This window comes from Anopheles gambiae, chromosome 3 (genome assembly GCF_943734735.2).
Source record: "Anopheles gambiae chromosome 3, idAnoGambNW_F1_1, whole genome shotgun sequence".
In the NCBI taxonomy this organism is placed as follows: Eukaryota; Metazoa; Arthropoda; class Insecta; order Diptera; family Culicidae; genus Anopheles; species Anopheles gambiae.
Window position 1 is genome coordinate 78,053,595 of NC_064602.1, and position 15,926 is coordinate 78,069,520.

At 41.1% G+C, this 15,926-nt stretch overlaps 2 protein-coding genes, 1 long non-coding RNA gene and 2 other non-coding genes across 6 annotated transcripts in view; 3 read left to right on the plus strand and 2 right to left on the minus strand.

Annotated features, from left to right (window-relative positions):
- The window catches only part of LOC133393044 (zinc finger protein 397-like), a 24,553-nt gene extending 17,267 nt beyond the window's left edge, over positions 1-7,286 (minus strand). Inside the window, exons 1-4 of one of the 2 annotated variants that reach the window (XM_061656192.1) lie at positions 6,497-7,274; positions 6,073-6,240; positions 3,498-3,558; positions 2,533-3,419 (exon numbers count right to left, since the gene is read on the minus strand). In XM_061656192.1, coding sequence (XP_061512176.1) covers positions 2,685-3,419; positions 3,498-3,558; positions 6,073-6,240; positions 6,497-6,519 — 987 coding nt within the window. In that variant the 5' untranslated portion in view covers positions 6,520-7,274 and the 3' untranslated portion in view covers positions 2,533-2,684. Of the gene's footprint in view, positions 1-2,532; positions 3,420-3,497; positions 3,559-6,072; positions 6,241-6,496 lie in introns of those variants that run through there. The other variant, XM_061656193.1, reaches the window with a different exon arrangement.
- On the plus strand, positions 7,180-8,418 carry LOC133393046 (uncharacterized). Its single transcript, XR_009765971.1, has 3 exons — positions 7,180-7,313; positions 7,408-7,770; positions 7,852-8,418. It is a non-coding gene; the product is annotated as an uncharacterized LOC133393046 (long non-coding RNA).
- A 1,066-nt stretch (positions 8,419-9,484) lies between these two features.
- Positions 9,485-9,557, plus strand: Trnav-aac (transfer RNA valine (anticodon AAC)). The gene has a single exon. It is a non-coding gene; the product is annotated as a tRNA-Val (tRNA).
- Positions 9,558-9,918: 361 nt separating this feature from the next.
- On the plus strand, positions 9,919-9,990 carry Trnah-gug (transfer RNA histidin (anticodon GUG)). Its single transcript has one exon. It is a non-coding gene; the product is annotated as a tRNA-His (tRNA).
- A 1,851-nt stretch (positions 9,991-11,841) lies between these two features.
- On the minus strand, positions 11,842-14,968 carry LOC133393787 (SET and MYND domain-containing protein 4-like). The gene has a single exon (XM_061660295.1). It carries the CDS (start codon positions 14,711-14,713, stop codon positions 13,247-13,249), a length of 1,467 nt encoding a protein of 488 aa, XP_061516279.1. The 5' UTR covers positions 14,714-14,968; the 3' UTR covers positions 11,842-13,246.
- Between the last annotated feature and the right edge of the window lie 958 nt (positions 14,969-15,926).

The window sequence follows — 15,926 nt, forward strand, 5'->3', positions numbered from 1 at the left end:
TATATTACGAACCACCCGAAAACGTAACACTTATAAACTAATCGATCGTGCCCGAACGCTCCGAACTCAACGAATGATCTTCGTGTTTCGTTAAACACGAATCAACTGGCAGGGCTTCCATGCCTAAGCCTGAACTGCTTCTGCTTCTTTGGCTCAACAACCGATGTCGGTCAAGGCCTGCCTGTACCCACTTGTGGGCTTGGCTTTCAGTGACTAATTTATTCCCCCCCCCCCCATAGCAGGATAGTCAGTCCTACGTATGGCGGCGCGGTCTATTTGGGGATTGAACCCATGACGGGCATGTTGTTAAGTCGTACGAGTTGACGACTGTACTACGAGACCGGCTAAGCCTGAACACTTAATTTAAAAATCATTTAGTAAATTAATTCCCACACTTCAATGTATCACCTCACTCAGCATCACGGTGTATTTTGTTAATACCAGCAACTACCGGCGGCAATGTACAATGTGTCACAAAATGAGAAACACACCCCGAAGGCTTTACGCCACCCCGTCTGATCCGGAATCAGTAAGCTGTTTTACGCCAAATCAAAGTGACAAAAACAAACCCACACAGGGACCGGCTAATCGTTACCATCCATGCACGTGGCCTACTAGTCCTTGGTGTTGTGGTCGTCACGTAAGCTGAGCAAAGTACTTTTGCATTTCCCTCTCGTTTATTTGATGGTGTTAGAAAAGGGTGAGTGGTTTGGATGTGATGGAAATGAAGATTGTGATTTTACGATATGCATCTCTGTCCTAGCAAATTTCCGGAGGCATATTTCGCATCTATATAGATTTCACAAGGTATTTATTACTTCTTGTAGTTTACGTATGTATGCGATGCCATAAAAAATGAAGTCATTATTATCAGAAATGGTCTACTTAGGACAAATCAGCCTTAAAATGTCAATATTAATTAAGATATTAATGCACATAACAATGAGTTGGCCTCTTTTGCGTGGAATTGTTTGGAGCTTAACTCTCAATATTGTCATTACACCATTTTAGGAGATGAGGATGGTTTGCTTCCTGGCTCCATTAATTATTTTACGTGCAAAACTCAGCTAATTCGGTCTAGGGAGAACCACACCGATGAAAAGGACATGAAAAAGGGCCGCTAACCCTGGCAATGGTTTCAATTACAATGTTCAACGTTCTATTCCCCTAGTATTGCCTGGTCAAAGTTACAGCATAATTGAGTGTAATGATGATAACGAAGGGTTTGATGTTTGACGAAAGCGACGAGGATTATATGCCACGCCCGAATGGATTTAAGCACGTTCGACATGGTTTACCGTCGTGTCTCTGTAGCTCCGTATTCTGAATCGCCATGACTATTTTCGGAGCATATTAAAATCATCATCCAACCGTCGCATCACAAATCATTTTGTCACGAGTTTCGTTATGCCATTTTCATGATTCAAACGTGTTTCAAATATGATTGTTTGCAAATGGCGCAGAGCTGGTAAGAGGGAATGTGGAATGATGGGAGATACGGTGTAGGATCAAAGATGGAAGAAATCATTCAGCAAGTTATTTGGAATTATTCTTTCAAAGCCAGAGTGTCTTGATAGAGAAGAATGCGTCCTTTTGGAAAATGGTTATAATAATTCGAACTTTACTTGTGAAAAGGGCTGAATGTGATGAAAAAAATCCCCGATAAAATATTTCCATATTGTGTGCAAATCGATAAAACATTGGATGAAGCAAACAAGCAGAAAAAATCACCATTAACTGCATAAAAAATAGCTTTTCTAGAAACACCCACTTTCGGTTTCATATAACCTTCCGATTTTTTCGAATGTGTCCTAAAAAAACACCACCTATGTGGATCGTTTTGCATGCATAATTTGGGAAATATGGAAAAATAACATCGTCTTTTTTTGTGCGATGCAAACTGCGTGGAATAAAAAAAGTCCGTCATAGCTGAAGGCAAAAACCATCTCCAAAAATAATCCGTTGCTGATTTACTTCTACTGCCAAAGAGCCTTTTTTCGTACCATGGCCACAGTATAAGCCACAAGCACTAAAATGTGTTGAAAGCGCATGAGATTTAAATCCTTTTTAAATCCTGAAAATAGAAAGCATCTCAAATGTTGCCACCGCCGTGACTTGAAGCAGCGATGGGAAAGAGCATGTCAAGATTCGCTTCTCAATCTCCGTAACTATTGGCATTGTACTCTCCTGTGCAAACATATTAAAGGTAATTTCGTTGCAGGACAATCTGCCTCTTCAAAATGTTTACTTAACAATCAGCGGAACCACGCTGGGCAAGGAGTAGTCTTTGCAGAGTGGTTCTAACAAAACCTTCTTCAGGTAGTGGGGCATTGTGGAATGGAGCAACAACGTCCCTTTGGTTTGGGGTGACATTAGTTGTTTGCGTAGGTAATTTAGTAAGAGAATGTAAAGTGACTTTGTTCAATAGTGTCACTAAAACAGGTAAAACATTCATTTTCGTCGTTCGTCATCAGAGCGTCCGTCAATTTAATATTCCATGTGAAACCATTATTAAGATGACTCAGTAGCATATCGGTGAATATATACACACTTTATTTAATTGTACACTTCCTCCCAATGCCGTTCCAAAGACACTCACAATAACATTTGCTCAAACACGTTTCTATTTACACTCTGCAAATCAACATTAACATTTGTTGCTTCTCGCTCCGTCACTGTTTCACTTAGCAACACGTAGTTTCGGCCCTAGTTACAGCAAAGGAAGCTGCGTTCAACTGATGACGGCCAACGGTGCGTTCCCGTTCGTGACACTTTCGATGTTTAACCAGTGCATTGGATTGGACGAAGGTTTTGGAGCAGTCGGGACACTTGTGCGGCCGCAGTCCACTGTGAATGAGCGTGTGGCGCAGCAGGTCATACCGCTCCTTGAAGGCCTTCGAGCAAACGGCACATTCATGGGGCCGTTCGTTACTGTGCGTCTTGCGATGGCGTACGAGCACGTGCTTTTCGGTAAAAGCTTTTCCACACTGGTCACACTCGTAGGGTCGTTCGTTCGCGTGACTAAGCACGTGTGTCTTGAGGGCATGCAGCCGAACGAACTGCTTTCCACAGAGGCTGCAGCTGTGTGGCCGATCCGACCGATGCAGCAGTCGATGGCTCGAGAGAGCGCTGGGTTGCGTGAAGGCTCGTCCACACGTCTCACACCGTAGACCGGGTCCTCTTTGGTCGTGCAGCTTCTTGTGGGCGGACAGTGTGGAGGAAAGTCGGAACGCCTTGGGACAGATGGCACACCGGAAAGGCTTTTCGTCCCTCGGCTGGAGGTTGTTGTTGTCAGTGTGGAGTTGTTTGTCACGTAGACTAGAGTCACTGGGGCAGTTGTCTGGAGGTGAAATGGGAACGGCAGCCTTATTCAAACTTTCGTTGGGTTCCTCGAACATGTCGTGTGGTACTTCCATCTCCTGAAGGGTGAAAAGAGATTGAAATGATAAACAAATCGGTGGTTGAAGTAGTAAATATGATACGAGAAGGTTGCATACCTCTAAACAGGACATTGTGTCGGACAACTGGTGGGAATCACGAAGCTCCAACGCTGGAGATCTGAAACACAAACAATATTATTCACAACAACTGATTACAGACATCAAATGCCGTCGGGAAATGGAGTGATTGTAATGAATCTCTATCTATCTTCAGCCTGTAGAATATCTAAACTCAGCCGCAAACAAACAGCAATTGTAGCAAACTAACCCGTCAGCATGGAAGAGACTCTCACTAAGTGCGATGGAATCTCATCTCAGTTTGCACAGCTGTGAGAGCCATCCAGTTTGCTTCTGTTTGAGTCCTTTTTCCGTACCCTCCGAAGAGAACAGAGCACTGATTGGTCCATCGTCTAGCAACGCCCCTTTGGAAAAATGTCCTTCGAGGGAAAGCACAGCGGAGAGAGTCGTTTGTAGAAGAGCAGACTCTGAGTGATTTGAACATGGTTGAAGACTTTTCCAATAAATGTAAGGTGCATAATAATAGTGTGTGAATTGAACATACACCATTGTCAAAACGAACTCTCTGCTAACCTTTTCGATTGTTTATGGAAATAATTGAGCAAATAATAACTCATTGAAATGCTGCCAACTATTATCGGTTCACGTCTGCGACTGACATTGGACGATTAGGAATAATTTATTTGCCTGATTGTGCGGACGATTGTTAAGCATGCAAGGCCACAATTGATCGCCATTGATTAGTAAAACATATTCCAACACAAATGGAATCGGTTGATGATATTTATTTAGCACAAAACTTTCCGTCACGGAGCATTTCCCGATTCATAAAGGGTCATGCAAATAGGTCTGATTGGGGAGTTGTTCCTACAGATGGATGCAAAGGTTCATAAATCATGCAATATGCCGCAACTCCAACGTAAATTCGCGTAATTTCCATTCGTTCAACTGTCTGTCGAGTAGCGAGACCGTCTTTTTCACGGATTTTTTCGGACTGTGCCTATGCAAATAGCGTTAATTAGCAGCGAGTTATTGTTGTCTTTGGGTTCTCGTTAAATATGCTGAGGGTTTCCGTTTAAAAAACACGTCTGGCACCGATGGGGAGAATGTTTTTTGCTGCTCCAATATCTTTTAATGTACCGAATCACGTTTGTTTGAGTTTTTGGAAAACTTCGTTAAAGGTAAAGTAGGATTTTTCTTGCAACAAGTATCTTGCAGAAGCCTTATGAAGTAATTAATGCAATCTCCTTCTTTGGATAATTATGGCGTTGATTTCCTGCAAATAAAATCGTTTTTATAAATCGCGTTGGAGGTTTATACGGCTTCAAAATGCCTTGTGAAAATGAAAAAATGGGAAAGGTGTGGACTTGATTTTCCTTAAATAAATAGGTAATACGGAAATGAAGTTATGTTTTCTCCCAATCAAATATCTCAAGATAAAAATCAAACCAATTTCAAATAACAAACAACCGATCCATCAATTTCTCTGCACAAATCCGTTCCAGATTTCATTCCGGATGATTAAAAATGTATGAAACAATGAAACTTTGTCCCGCTTTTCGGATTGTTTCTAGTTTCCCAATCATTTGGGCGCTCATCGGTTGACTTGAAATCGAGATTGCATGAAGGAAAGTTGCACAAAAGTTGATGCTGTAGCTTGGTGTTGGTGAAGTTGTGTGTTCCAGCAAGCAAACACAAGAGGATGAGAACGTTTCTACGACTCTGTGGATTGAATGTTTCATAAGACCAAAGAACGTGACCAATACAGGAAGGATAAAGAGATAAGGATAAGGGGTGGTTCGGACTAGAAAGTTTTCGTCACACGTGTGTTTGCAGAAAGTGTGAACCTGAAGCCTTTCTGTAAGGAAACCTCTTTTGAGGAACAGATTTCCTAACCTTTGAGGTTTACTTTAAAGTCTTTTCAAAAGTAATGAATAAATTAGAGAAGAATCATTTCATATTTCCATAATTTTTTACAACATATTACACAGTCATGCATGTTTATAGATTAATTTGTTATGTATGTCCATGATAACTGCGGCGAAATAATCAACTATTTTCCATTCCAGAACACTGCATTACGTATTCATATCCGCAAATGAAGCCAATCATGTTCAGTTATAATTTATGTTCGTTGCACACGCTTTCGCAGTAAAAAGTATTTTTCCCGACACAGTTTTACCACCTGAATTGAAAGAGGAGGTTGGCGTATAGAGGACGTTCATATCATATCCCATCCTGACCTGATTGTTGGGATCGTTGAATGGGATGCTGTATTGTGTTGACTTTAAGGAAGCCAATCTATGTCGAATGGTAGAGACAGGAACCATGTCCACAACCGAAAAGCGAAGGACAAAAGCTCCCTCCACCCATCACAACTGCCAGTACAAAGTACAAAGGTCCCAGGAACTCATTTATCGTCTGCTAATCCACACCAGGGTTGGTACGTTTACCAAACAAATAGTTTTTATCGAAAGGAAGTTGAGGCAAGGGTTCGTTGCGTTTGTCGCTGTGAGTATTTATCAACCTCAAATCGTGCGAATGTAATTTCTTAATCCTTGGGAACGACAAAACGCTTGTTTCCACGTAGGTTAGGCAGTATTGGTGTACTTACATGCATTTAGAAGGCTTCCAAGATGAAGATAAATGGATCATTGGTGTGTTGTGGCATTCTGAAGATTCGTCCTCAGCATGTGGAAGTGTTGTGATGAAGCTCGATTCCCTCAGCAGGATTGATTGAATGCCAATGTCAAGCTCCTGGTTCTCCGGGTGGAAATTAAAGCTGAAAAGGACCGGAAATTAAAAAAAGAGAGATTTAAGCGCTGGACGGTTGTGAATCTTCCGAAAGAAATCATTACATAAACTGACTGCATGCCATCGATCCGTGAAAATGTGATCTGTTCGTCATGGCAAAAAAGACATTGACAAGAATTTTCATTATTGTCGAGGAATTACGACAAAAGTAAGTCATCAGGGACTTAAAGGCCAATTAGTTGATTCAAAACCATAAAAGGGAGACCAAAAACTAATCTACTTACATGTCAACGATGTCCCAATCCATTTTCAGTTGTTACTTCCGCTGCGGGATGATAGGAACAGGATGTTTCCAATACCGGAGAGTTGAAGCGAACAATACACGCGACAGAGAAACGTTTTTTTGCAAGAGTCTCTATTTTTTTCGGCAGGTCATATTCACATAAAGTAACACAAATATCCGGGATAGAAGATTAAAATTTTCTTCCGGGTTCAATCTAATGGGGAATGTTTGATTCACTACTTGACAAAAAAGCTATATTCTGCTTGATTCAAAGATTCGATGTTCACAATACACTTCTCCGCCATGTCGTCAAATGTCCTTTCTTTATCACTTGCCTAGCTACTATGATGCACAGAATACGATTCTTGGCCTTCACTGACAGGTTCACGTTACGATGGCAACGGGTCCAACTGATGTCAACTCCCCAGTCACACCAATGCCATCCGACAGTTCGCGCAAAAGTGAGGCTGGCACAGTTTGACGCCATCAAAGTAGCTCCTTTCCTGGATGGTCCGGTTGAAGGGAAGTCCTTCCACGTACCCCAGTAATTTCCCTGCGCCACGAGGATGGCGTTGCACAAAGTAGAAAATCCGGAGCGAAGGCAGCAAGGTAAACAAATCTAATGCTTATGTGTGCGACGGTACCGCTGAAGCTAGAAAAAGGACGATGGAAAACAGCAGAAAGAGAAGGGATCATTCTGGCATGCCCTTCCACCATACCCCGTCAGTTGGTAAGGCAGGACACACGACACTGATCTGCACATAATCCGCGGACCTGCTGGGACCTCGTCGGAGCGAATTGCGGAACAACGGAAAAGAGTGAGTAAGGGAGGAAAAATGAAAAATTGGAAATAGGAAAACTCACTTCTCACAATATTTTGACTCTTTCTCTCATATCTTTGGTCTCTTTCAGGCTCTCTGGCCAGTTTCGGATCATTTCATGAAGACACGCGCGCGCTGCACATAAGCGATTATTTATTTTCCAAATCTGATTTACAATTCTACGGGAGGACAAGGTGTTTGGTGTGGCGGAAATGGACTCGTTTGTAATGGTTGTCATTTATCTAAACATGGAGCTCTTCCTATGTACTACCAATGAAATATAATGTGCTGCCGAACTCCTACGCGCTTGTTATCTTCAGGTGAGCTTCACGAAGGTCGACGGAGAAGGTGAGAACGATTACTGATTTACGGAAATTAGAAGGATTATGTATTTATCTCTTCTGTTCGAACAAAATGGCTCCATAAATAGTGTTGGAGCAGCATGGAGACACGGGTAAGCCTCCTTCTCCTTCTTCCATGTCTGCCATGGGGAAGAGATTTCCATGGAGCTCTCTATTCGTCGTTCTTTCTACAGGAATCGGGGGCACCAGAGAAGTCTTCGTGCTAAAGGGTAGTGAAAGAATAGAACATACTTGTAGAAGAGAGATGTCGAATGAAAGAGATAACGTACCGCGCACGCGAAAAGGAAGCGCATCCTGTTCCGTTTGCCGTGACGTCAGTGCCATGCGCAATTGCTAATTGACAAGGACATACGGGAACCAGTACATGATGGGACAACGAAGCGAAATGGAGGAGATCACGTTTATCGGAAAAGCGATTGGCCAAATAATGCCAAGGAAAACACTCTAATCTCTGATTTTCCGATCTTCCTTCCCGGGGGTCTCAGCACAAGAGGGGAACATGCACATACAGAACCATGGGAGAGGACTCATGGTTGGTTAGAGAGGGACGAGACTGACGGTAGAAGGTAGTTTATGTATTTGGCAAAACCTTATTAACCGATTAATGAGCTATCGGGCAGAGGATCTAATGGCGGAGGTGTTACAAATCGCTTCAACTGATCTCATATATTGAGCGATTGTGTGTGGGTATTGATCGATTGTATTGGTGGTGTACGAATATTCATGTAAAAAATCACTCATCCGACGTGTTTTGGAGCTTCCTTTGCTATCCTCGTGGAAATATCCAATCAACGGCAGATAGCAAACGCAATCCACCCTGCAAAGCCGGCATGGTACCGTGAAAGATTAAGACAAACATCGTCATGAGCTGGGTTGCGTGTTTTTGTAACGCCGGATGAGGCAGTCGTATCGTCTGGTTGTGCAATTTGGCCGCAAGCCACATTCCACCGTAACGAATGACGGTTCTCTCATCCTTCCATCGATGTGGCTCGGGTCCGCGTGAGAGTCTGTGTGCTTTTGGTTGCACAAGGATGAAGAAAAACAACAGTTTATAATTAAATTTAAACTGCCTCGCAGTTGTTTTTCTATCGCCAATCGGTGCCGAGGGAGCGCAATAGAACAAAAATCTCCCAGAAAAGAGCCGGAATTGATGTAACGTGGTCGGTTTGGGCAAAAAGGGTGTTTCGTTATGTGTTGTGCATCATGGAGTATATGGAGAGAAATCCATTAGAACGACGCAATATCGCTAAGAATCGGCATGTTTACAATTAATTTGGGAAATGGGTTCCTGCTCGTGAGTAAATTAAATGGATGTGACGCCATGGTTTTGTTGGCAGAATTGTTCATAAGTCACCGTAGCAAGTAATATTTGAATTGTGCAGCAGTCAAATCATAAACCGATACTCAGAAAGCATTCCCAACAACGTCGATGCAGTGTATTTAGCTCAGCCAAAGGACTTAATATCCCTAATGAGTCATGAACATAATCAATAATCATTCACCTGTACCGCGGATTGGCCTACGGGTAAGGCCACGTTCATCGTTTGTTGAAACGGCTAAAGGTATTATGGAATGATGTGTTGATTTATTTATATTTTTATTTCGTTTTCCAAGCACATGCTCTCATGAGAAACATGCTTCATTTGCGTATGTTCTCGTTGCAATTTACGTACGATGGTGGAACAGTTTCGATTTGTTTAACCTGGCCGAGCTTTGAGCTACAGCAAAAGGCTGAATTTTATCATCTAAAAGTGGATGTTAAGCTTTCCCAAAATTTCACAAATACATAGAGAACAACAGACGCAAGTTTCCGTGGTGTAGTGGTTATCACATCCGCCTAACACGCGGAAGGCCCCCGGTTCAATCCCGGGCGGAAACATTTTTTTCATCCAATCCAATACGTTGTTCTAAATAAATCCTACTTTTACTGGACAGATCTTCATTGAACTTGTAGTATTCATTGATAATGATGGCGGAGGACGGGACCATAACATTTTGGATATACTTTTAGCCATAACATTCACCATGCTTACCTTTGATCTTGTTTCTCTACATTGTTGGTTTACCCTACCCTGGAAGGGAGATTCGATCGTATTGTTCCATACGCTTCGCTCTGTTTCTTTGTCGTACTTTCTCTTCAGTTGGCCAGTCGATGCTTTCCCCACGTTGGACAGTAAAGCGATCGATTTGAATTGAAACTTCAGCTCTTCGTGTAAGAAACTTTGCAGTCACCGTCTGTAGCCGTGATCGTCTAGTGGTTAGGACCCTACGTTGTGGCCGTAGTAACCCAGGTTCGAATCCTGGTCACGGCAGTGCCGATTGGAAGAAGGAAGGGAATAATAACCTTCAACATTTACCTTACCCCTCTCTCCAAGAACACTGTCACGGAAGACGGTGATGAGAATTATATTTTTATCATAAACCAAGCCAATTCCTAGTTATCCCCAATCTCTAATACAACACAAATGCTATCGCTTTTTTGCTACCCTATAAATGATCACTCTGGCTGTTCAAGACAATCAGGATACTCCGATAAAGATATACTTCCATCCATCATCACATTAACGATTAAAGAGGTTTCCGAGTCAATACACGAAACAGATGTACTCCTTATCCCGAGAAGTTTTTAATTTCTCACGGGAACTCACATGATCCTAGAGTGATATTTCGTTTAGATAATATGAACCGTTTAAGGGAAGTGATTCTTCACTTCACATCGTGTGAGATCATTTATTTGATTTATTTCACTAGTGCATCTAAGAAAAGTTGAAGTTTCGGAAGGAATAGCAATACTCAGTAAATGTTAAGTTGTTATTTATCAAAAAGAAAAATTCAGTTTATTATCATCAAATCGAATTCATGGGCATATTGAACGAACATCAAATGTGTTAAAATTCGCGCTAACCATATACGTAAGGAGATTAATTCATTTATACTCAGAATTTCACTCATTTTTCTGGGAACATTAGTTACGGTTTGCAGTGTTTCCAATACTCCGCATTTTCAGATGTTTGGGCGTACAGTATTTGAAGAGAGCCTACAAATGCTAGCTGACTAATGCAAACTTCATCTGCTGGATACAATTTTGGTGTTTCATTAAGAAAATGCCGTAGCTGCGACATGAGTTTGCGCACATTCTTAGAATCATGTGTTGTCAGTATCGAATTATAATAGAACAGTTTTTTCCTGTTTTTTGATATATTACAATTAATTGAAGGATAATTGAACGTACATGCTTCACACGTGCATCGGAAGCTGTATATGTGTGACAACATTGATTGCCTCATTGCTCGTGCATGCGTTATATGACCCGCTCTGAAACAAATGAAATTATTAGTATGACTAGTTAAGGCGCGGTAAAATCTACCGGATGTTCTCAAATTTCGAATTATTTTCAAACTCTACACGTTCAGTGGCAACAACCATAACTCAAACACCTATTTGTTTTTATGCGTTACACCACAAATGTGTTAACCTTGTAAGTTACTGGACAGTTATTACTGTACTTTGCAGAACCGTTAAATATCGATGAGGATACTTTTGAGCCAAATCACGCAATTTTGTAATTTTCGAACTGATACGTTCCATGCCTCTGTTGTTACAAATGTATAATTTTTTGATTACTATTTTTTAGTTATCGGCGTGATTTTTTGGAAAGCATAGCTAAGTAGTAACCTCAACAACGTGTTCATTGAATAACGTATTGATGTGCAGTGGATTAAAAAAATAGAGTGCCGCTAATACATATACAACATTTTTAGATCCAATCCCAATTGCGTACTTAAAAACATACAATTTTCGAAATGCTCACTTTTGCTTCAATCCATTTTTTTGTTTTTTGTGCCCATAAATGTAAGATTGAACTACAAAAATATGATATCACACATGGTTCGAATTCCATTTCTACTCTTTTTCGACTTATGCTTCATACGTTAGATAATAAGTAATAGATGCATAGAACATTTTTAATGTAAATTTTCCCGGTCTTAAATTTCAAAAAGGTCATTTCCAAAAACGCCGTCAAAATTTTATTTTATTATCCTGAAACTGATTTTGAAGTATTGAATGGAATTGGTATTTGTGTATGAGACAAATGTTATTGTTGCGCCAAATATCAAATTTCAACAGTGAACATATCCCCTCATATAACTCATATAACTCATATAGAAAATAATGGTTCAACACTGTTATACCCTTTCCAGATCAATCAACTAAATTCGCGTTTACTTGCAAACTATTTTATTTACTCTTGCCGCCCCACATTTTTCAGATTTTGCTTCAAATTTCACGTTTCCTTAATTATAACGTGATTGTTCTTAATCAACTCCATAGTACGGTGATTACATCACATGGTAGATATCACCATCACTCTTGATAGATACAGTCAGAATCTTTTCAGCCCTCTTGGGCACGTTAAGCATAGTTTAGTAAGCAGTAAGCATAGTTTCATTGTGGATCATTCTGCAGTTGACGCTGATCCGGCTGAATGCAGTGCGCATGGTTGTCTCACCTAACGCGCAGTATGTTGCAGTCATGTTGCGCAATGAACCATCTCTCCCTTTAGTGCTTTGTTTCGGAAGGACATCCTGAAATAAGTAGTTCTTCCCGCCCGCGAGCTAATCGTTACAAATTCAATTTTAACTTTCAAGCCATCAACATCCGCCGCTTTCTGGCTCGGAATTTCAGCAAGGCTTTTTAGCATATGGCCACTTAGGGTCTCTCGGCTACAACCGCCTTTTATTGTCATGCGTTTACCTGGTCCCGACTCAACAAATATTGCGGAGTAGTAGATTTGAGGGAGTAGTAGATTTGGGGCGATCCCGTGGTACGTGGTCGTTAACTCGAACGACTCAATAACATGCCCGTCATGGGTTCAACCTCATGGACCGTCCCCCCGTAGCAAGGATTGACTATCCGTCTACGTGGTAATGAATTAAGTCTCGAACGCCTATACAGGCTGGCATGTCCGCACAGGACGTTACGCCAAATAGAGGAAGGTTTGAGGGAGTGTACATGTTCGACGTCCTGGGTATAGCAACCCGTTTTACAGGATATTCTGTACCACACTTATGATAACAACGATGTATGTAGTATTCAAGGTGCTTAAGCATCAATAATGAGTATGGTTGGCTTTATTAATGATTGAATGAATTGGAATATCAACCATTTCACAATTAAGCTATTTTGCATAGTTTTCAAACATGTTTTTTTTTAAATATTGCCTTGAATATCTTGATTTATAATGAAAAGGGGTATGAAATAGGACACGTTATCATCAGGTGGCTAATTTGCAACTTTGATTATTAAAAAAAATCATTATATCCAAAACCACGTGTTTTCAAATCGGATTGTGTAAACAAAAAATTTAAGTAACCATTGCCCTCATTACCCGAGGGGTGGCAGTGTGGCATGGAGCAAGTCCTTTCGCAGCAACGCGCGTTGCTAAGAGAGCTCTGCTCTCACGGCTATCTCTCTCTCTTGCTGAATGTTTACTCTCACGTCATTGTGGCGATTTTCGATTTTATATATAGTGAGATGAAGAGAGTCCATTTCTTCTATCGATTTCACTTACTCATAGCTATCGAACAGTTGACTTCCTTCGAGAACTGGACGGATGACAAAAACGGCACACCGCCCATCGGGCAAAGTGATGTGTCCCACGTTGGGAGCACAGGAATGGTTCAGCATGCTGATCAGTGTGTAGCAACCCACAGCAAACGATTCAGGTACGTATTCCTTCACCTTGTACGCATTAAAGGACAACAATTTTCTGTTACAATTCACGATTTGCATATATCGCAGGATCAAATCTAGTAAAAACTTGTTTGTTGCAGGGTTTGCTTCGCACACCGGTCCCAGCTCTGTTCTTTCCAGAACAAGGGTATGTAGGATGGTAGCATTGAAGATATGGAATGCAACAAACATGCTGTCTCGCCGTTCTTGGTTAGTGGTTAACACGTACACCGTGTTGAAAATGTCCTGTTGCGTTGCTTTTATCGAATCCATCGTAAACCCGTTAACATTGGATTCATCCAGTACATCGAGATGATCCTTCAATGCCTCTGGATTGTTATCGAAGGTGGCGATCGCAATGGCAATCATGCGAATAGCAATCAAGGAAACTTCTTCGAAAACTTCCCACAAGTCTCGTAAAAGCCCGCACTCATATCGATTCCTCAGACATTCCTCCGAACAGTACATGGCCATTGTACATCCTTCGCACGGAATAAATGTGAATGGTCGTTCGCCATGGCAGAAATCACACCGAACATATCGGAACGAATCCTTCAGCACGGTAACGAACGGCCTTTCAATCATCACGACATCGCCTACCTTCAGCTTACGAGTGGTCACCACATGTCGTCCATATTCTTCGTTTTTGCGCAGTTCCAGACAGTTGGCAACTTGCGGCGCATTCTCCTTGGCCGGATAGCTTAGCTCGGGCTCTTCCACCACATCCGGAGAAAACTTGCTCGATGAAGCATTCTTGTTCCGAGCCTTTGCCAAAGCATTTTTAACCTCTTTTTCGCGTTGATTCAACTTTTCTCCAGAATAGTTTGACTCACGAGCAAGCCGAATGTTCTTCAGACATTCTTCAAAGCGTTGCATCTTCAGACAAATGTTTGAGCGATTTGCATAGGCCAATGCCCTTTCTGTCGATCCTTTTTCGGAAAAGGCGATGCTCTCATTGTACAGCTTGATGGCCTCGATGTAGCGTTTCACGTTCGGGTGAAACATTTTATTTCCTTCCGACCGTAGCTGAGCTGCTTTGGTATTGTCCTTTACATCGTTGCGCAAGTTCAATTGTTCACGAACGGAATTGTTACGAATCCAATCTAGAATTTTGGGGACCAGGAACTCGATGGTTTCTTTAGCACTTAGATTGTTAAGTTTTGCTTGTAATATACTGGGTTTAAGGAAAGTATCGTACATTTTTGCAAACAACACACGCTTATTTTTTGCTCTACATGTCACAGACTGTGGTTCGTAAAACGTGTCCATGCCTTCATGAAATGCCGCAATAGCTTCCTCCATTTTTTAAGGCAACAGAAGGCAAACAGAACAAACTGAATTCTGCCACTAAATAAAACAAACGTACTCTGGTTAGTAATTGAAACTTGCTAAGTCACTCAATCGTTCTGTTCCTCAAGAAGCATGCGAATCGAACACGTTTCTTTGAACTCGCACAAAAGAATGTTCTTTGTGGTGGAATTATTCGTTGACGTTTGGAAAGCTGCGCGATCCGATCCACACACCCAGTTGACAATCTGAACAGCAACGGTTAACGGTTACAGAAGGGCCTACCCAATGGACATTTTCGAGCACGAATAATCGGGAATTCGATCAAATTCCCTTAAACTGGAGCCCAATTGACATTTTTGAGCACGAATAATCGGGAATTCGAGTAAATTCCCTTAAACTGGAGCCTTAAACTTCCCTTAAACTGCACCAGTTTAAGGGAATTTAGAAAAAGTCCTGTATAATCAACTGTGATGCGGTTTTTTCTTTGCTTTCTTCTAGATTCGATCGGAAATGATGTGTCCTATTGTTATATTTGGTCATGTAGCCGTTTTATACGTAAAGAATATCGATTTCATTATAAAATAACGTCACACAAAATTTGCTATTGTTTTTCATCAAAATCAAAGCTACGAATGTAAAATAAGCTTGAAAAAAATGTTCTATTTTACGAACACACCAAATCTTAGTGCTTTTAACACACTTCATCACACACAAATCCACAATTTCAGGCGTATCGAGTACTAATCGAGCAAATATGGAAAATCAATTTCGGGTAAATGTCACTGGGGAAGCGATTGTTTAATAATTTTTCTTACAAAAATGTAGAATAGAAGTAAACAGATGAGTGATATTGAAAAATCAAGATGAATGAATCGTTCTATGAAATCTTTGCATTAATCTTCACCATTTCTAGCTCATAAAATTTCATACACAAATCATGATACAGGGGCACTTTCCGTTTTAAGTTCGTAGGCTGAAATTTCAGCCTGTCATTGCATTGTATAGCAATTTTCGAGCAGCTATCTAAGTCGGTATAATATACAGCTGGGCTTATCCCAAGGTGTATGAATTTAGAAGGCTGATTTTTATCACTTCTGTTTCTGAATGAAGATTTTAAGAGTTTTTTGTTTATTCGTCAAGCCTCCAGAAAGCTTGTTTGAACAAAAGTTTTCACCCGTACTGTCAAAAAGTTATGTTCAAATTTGGTTAAAAAAACATGATATGA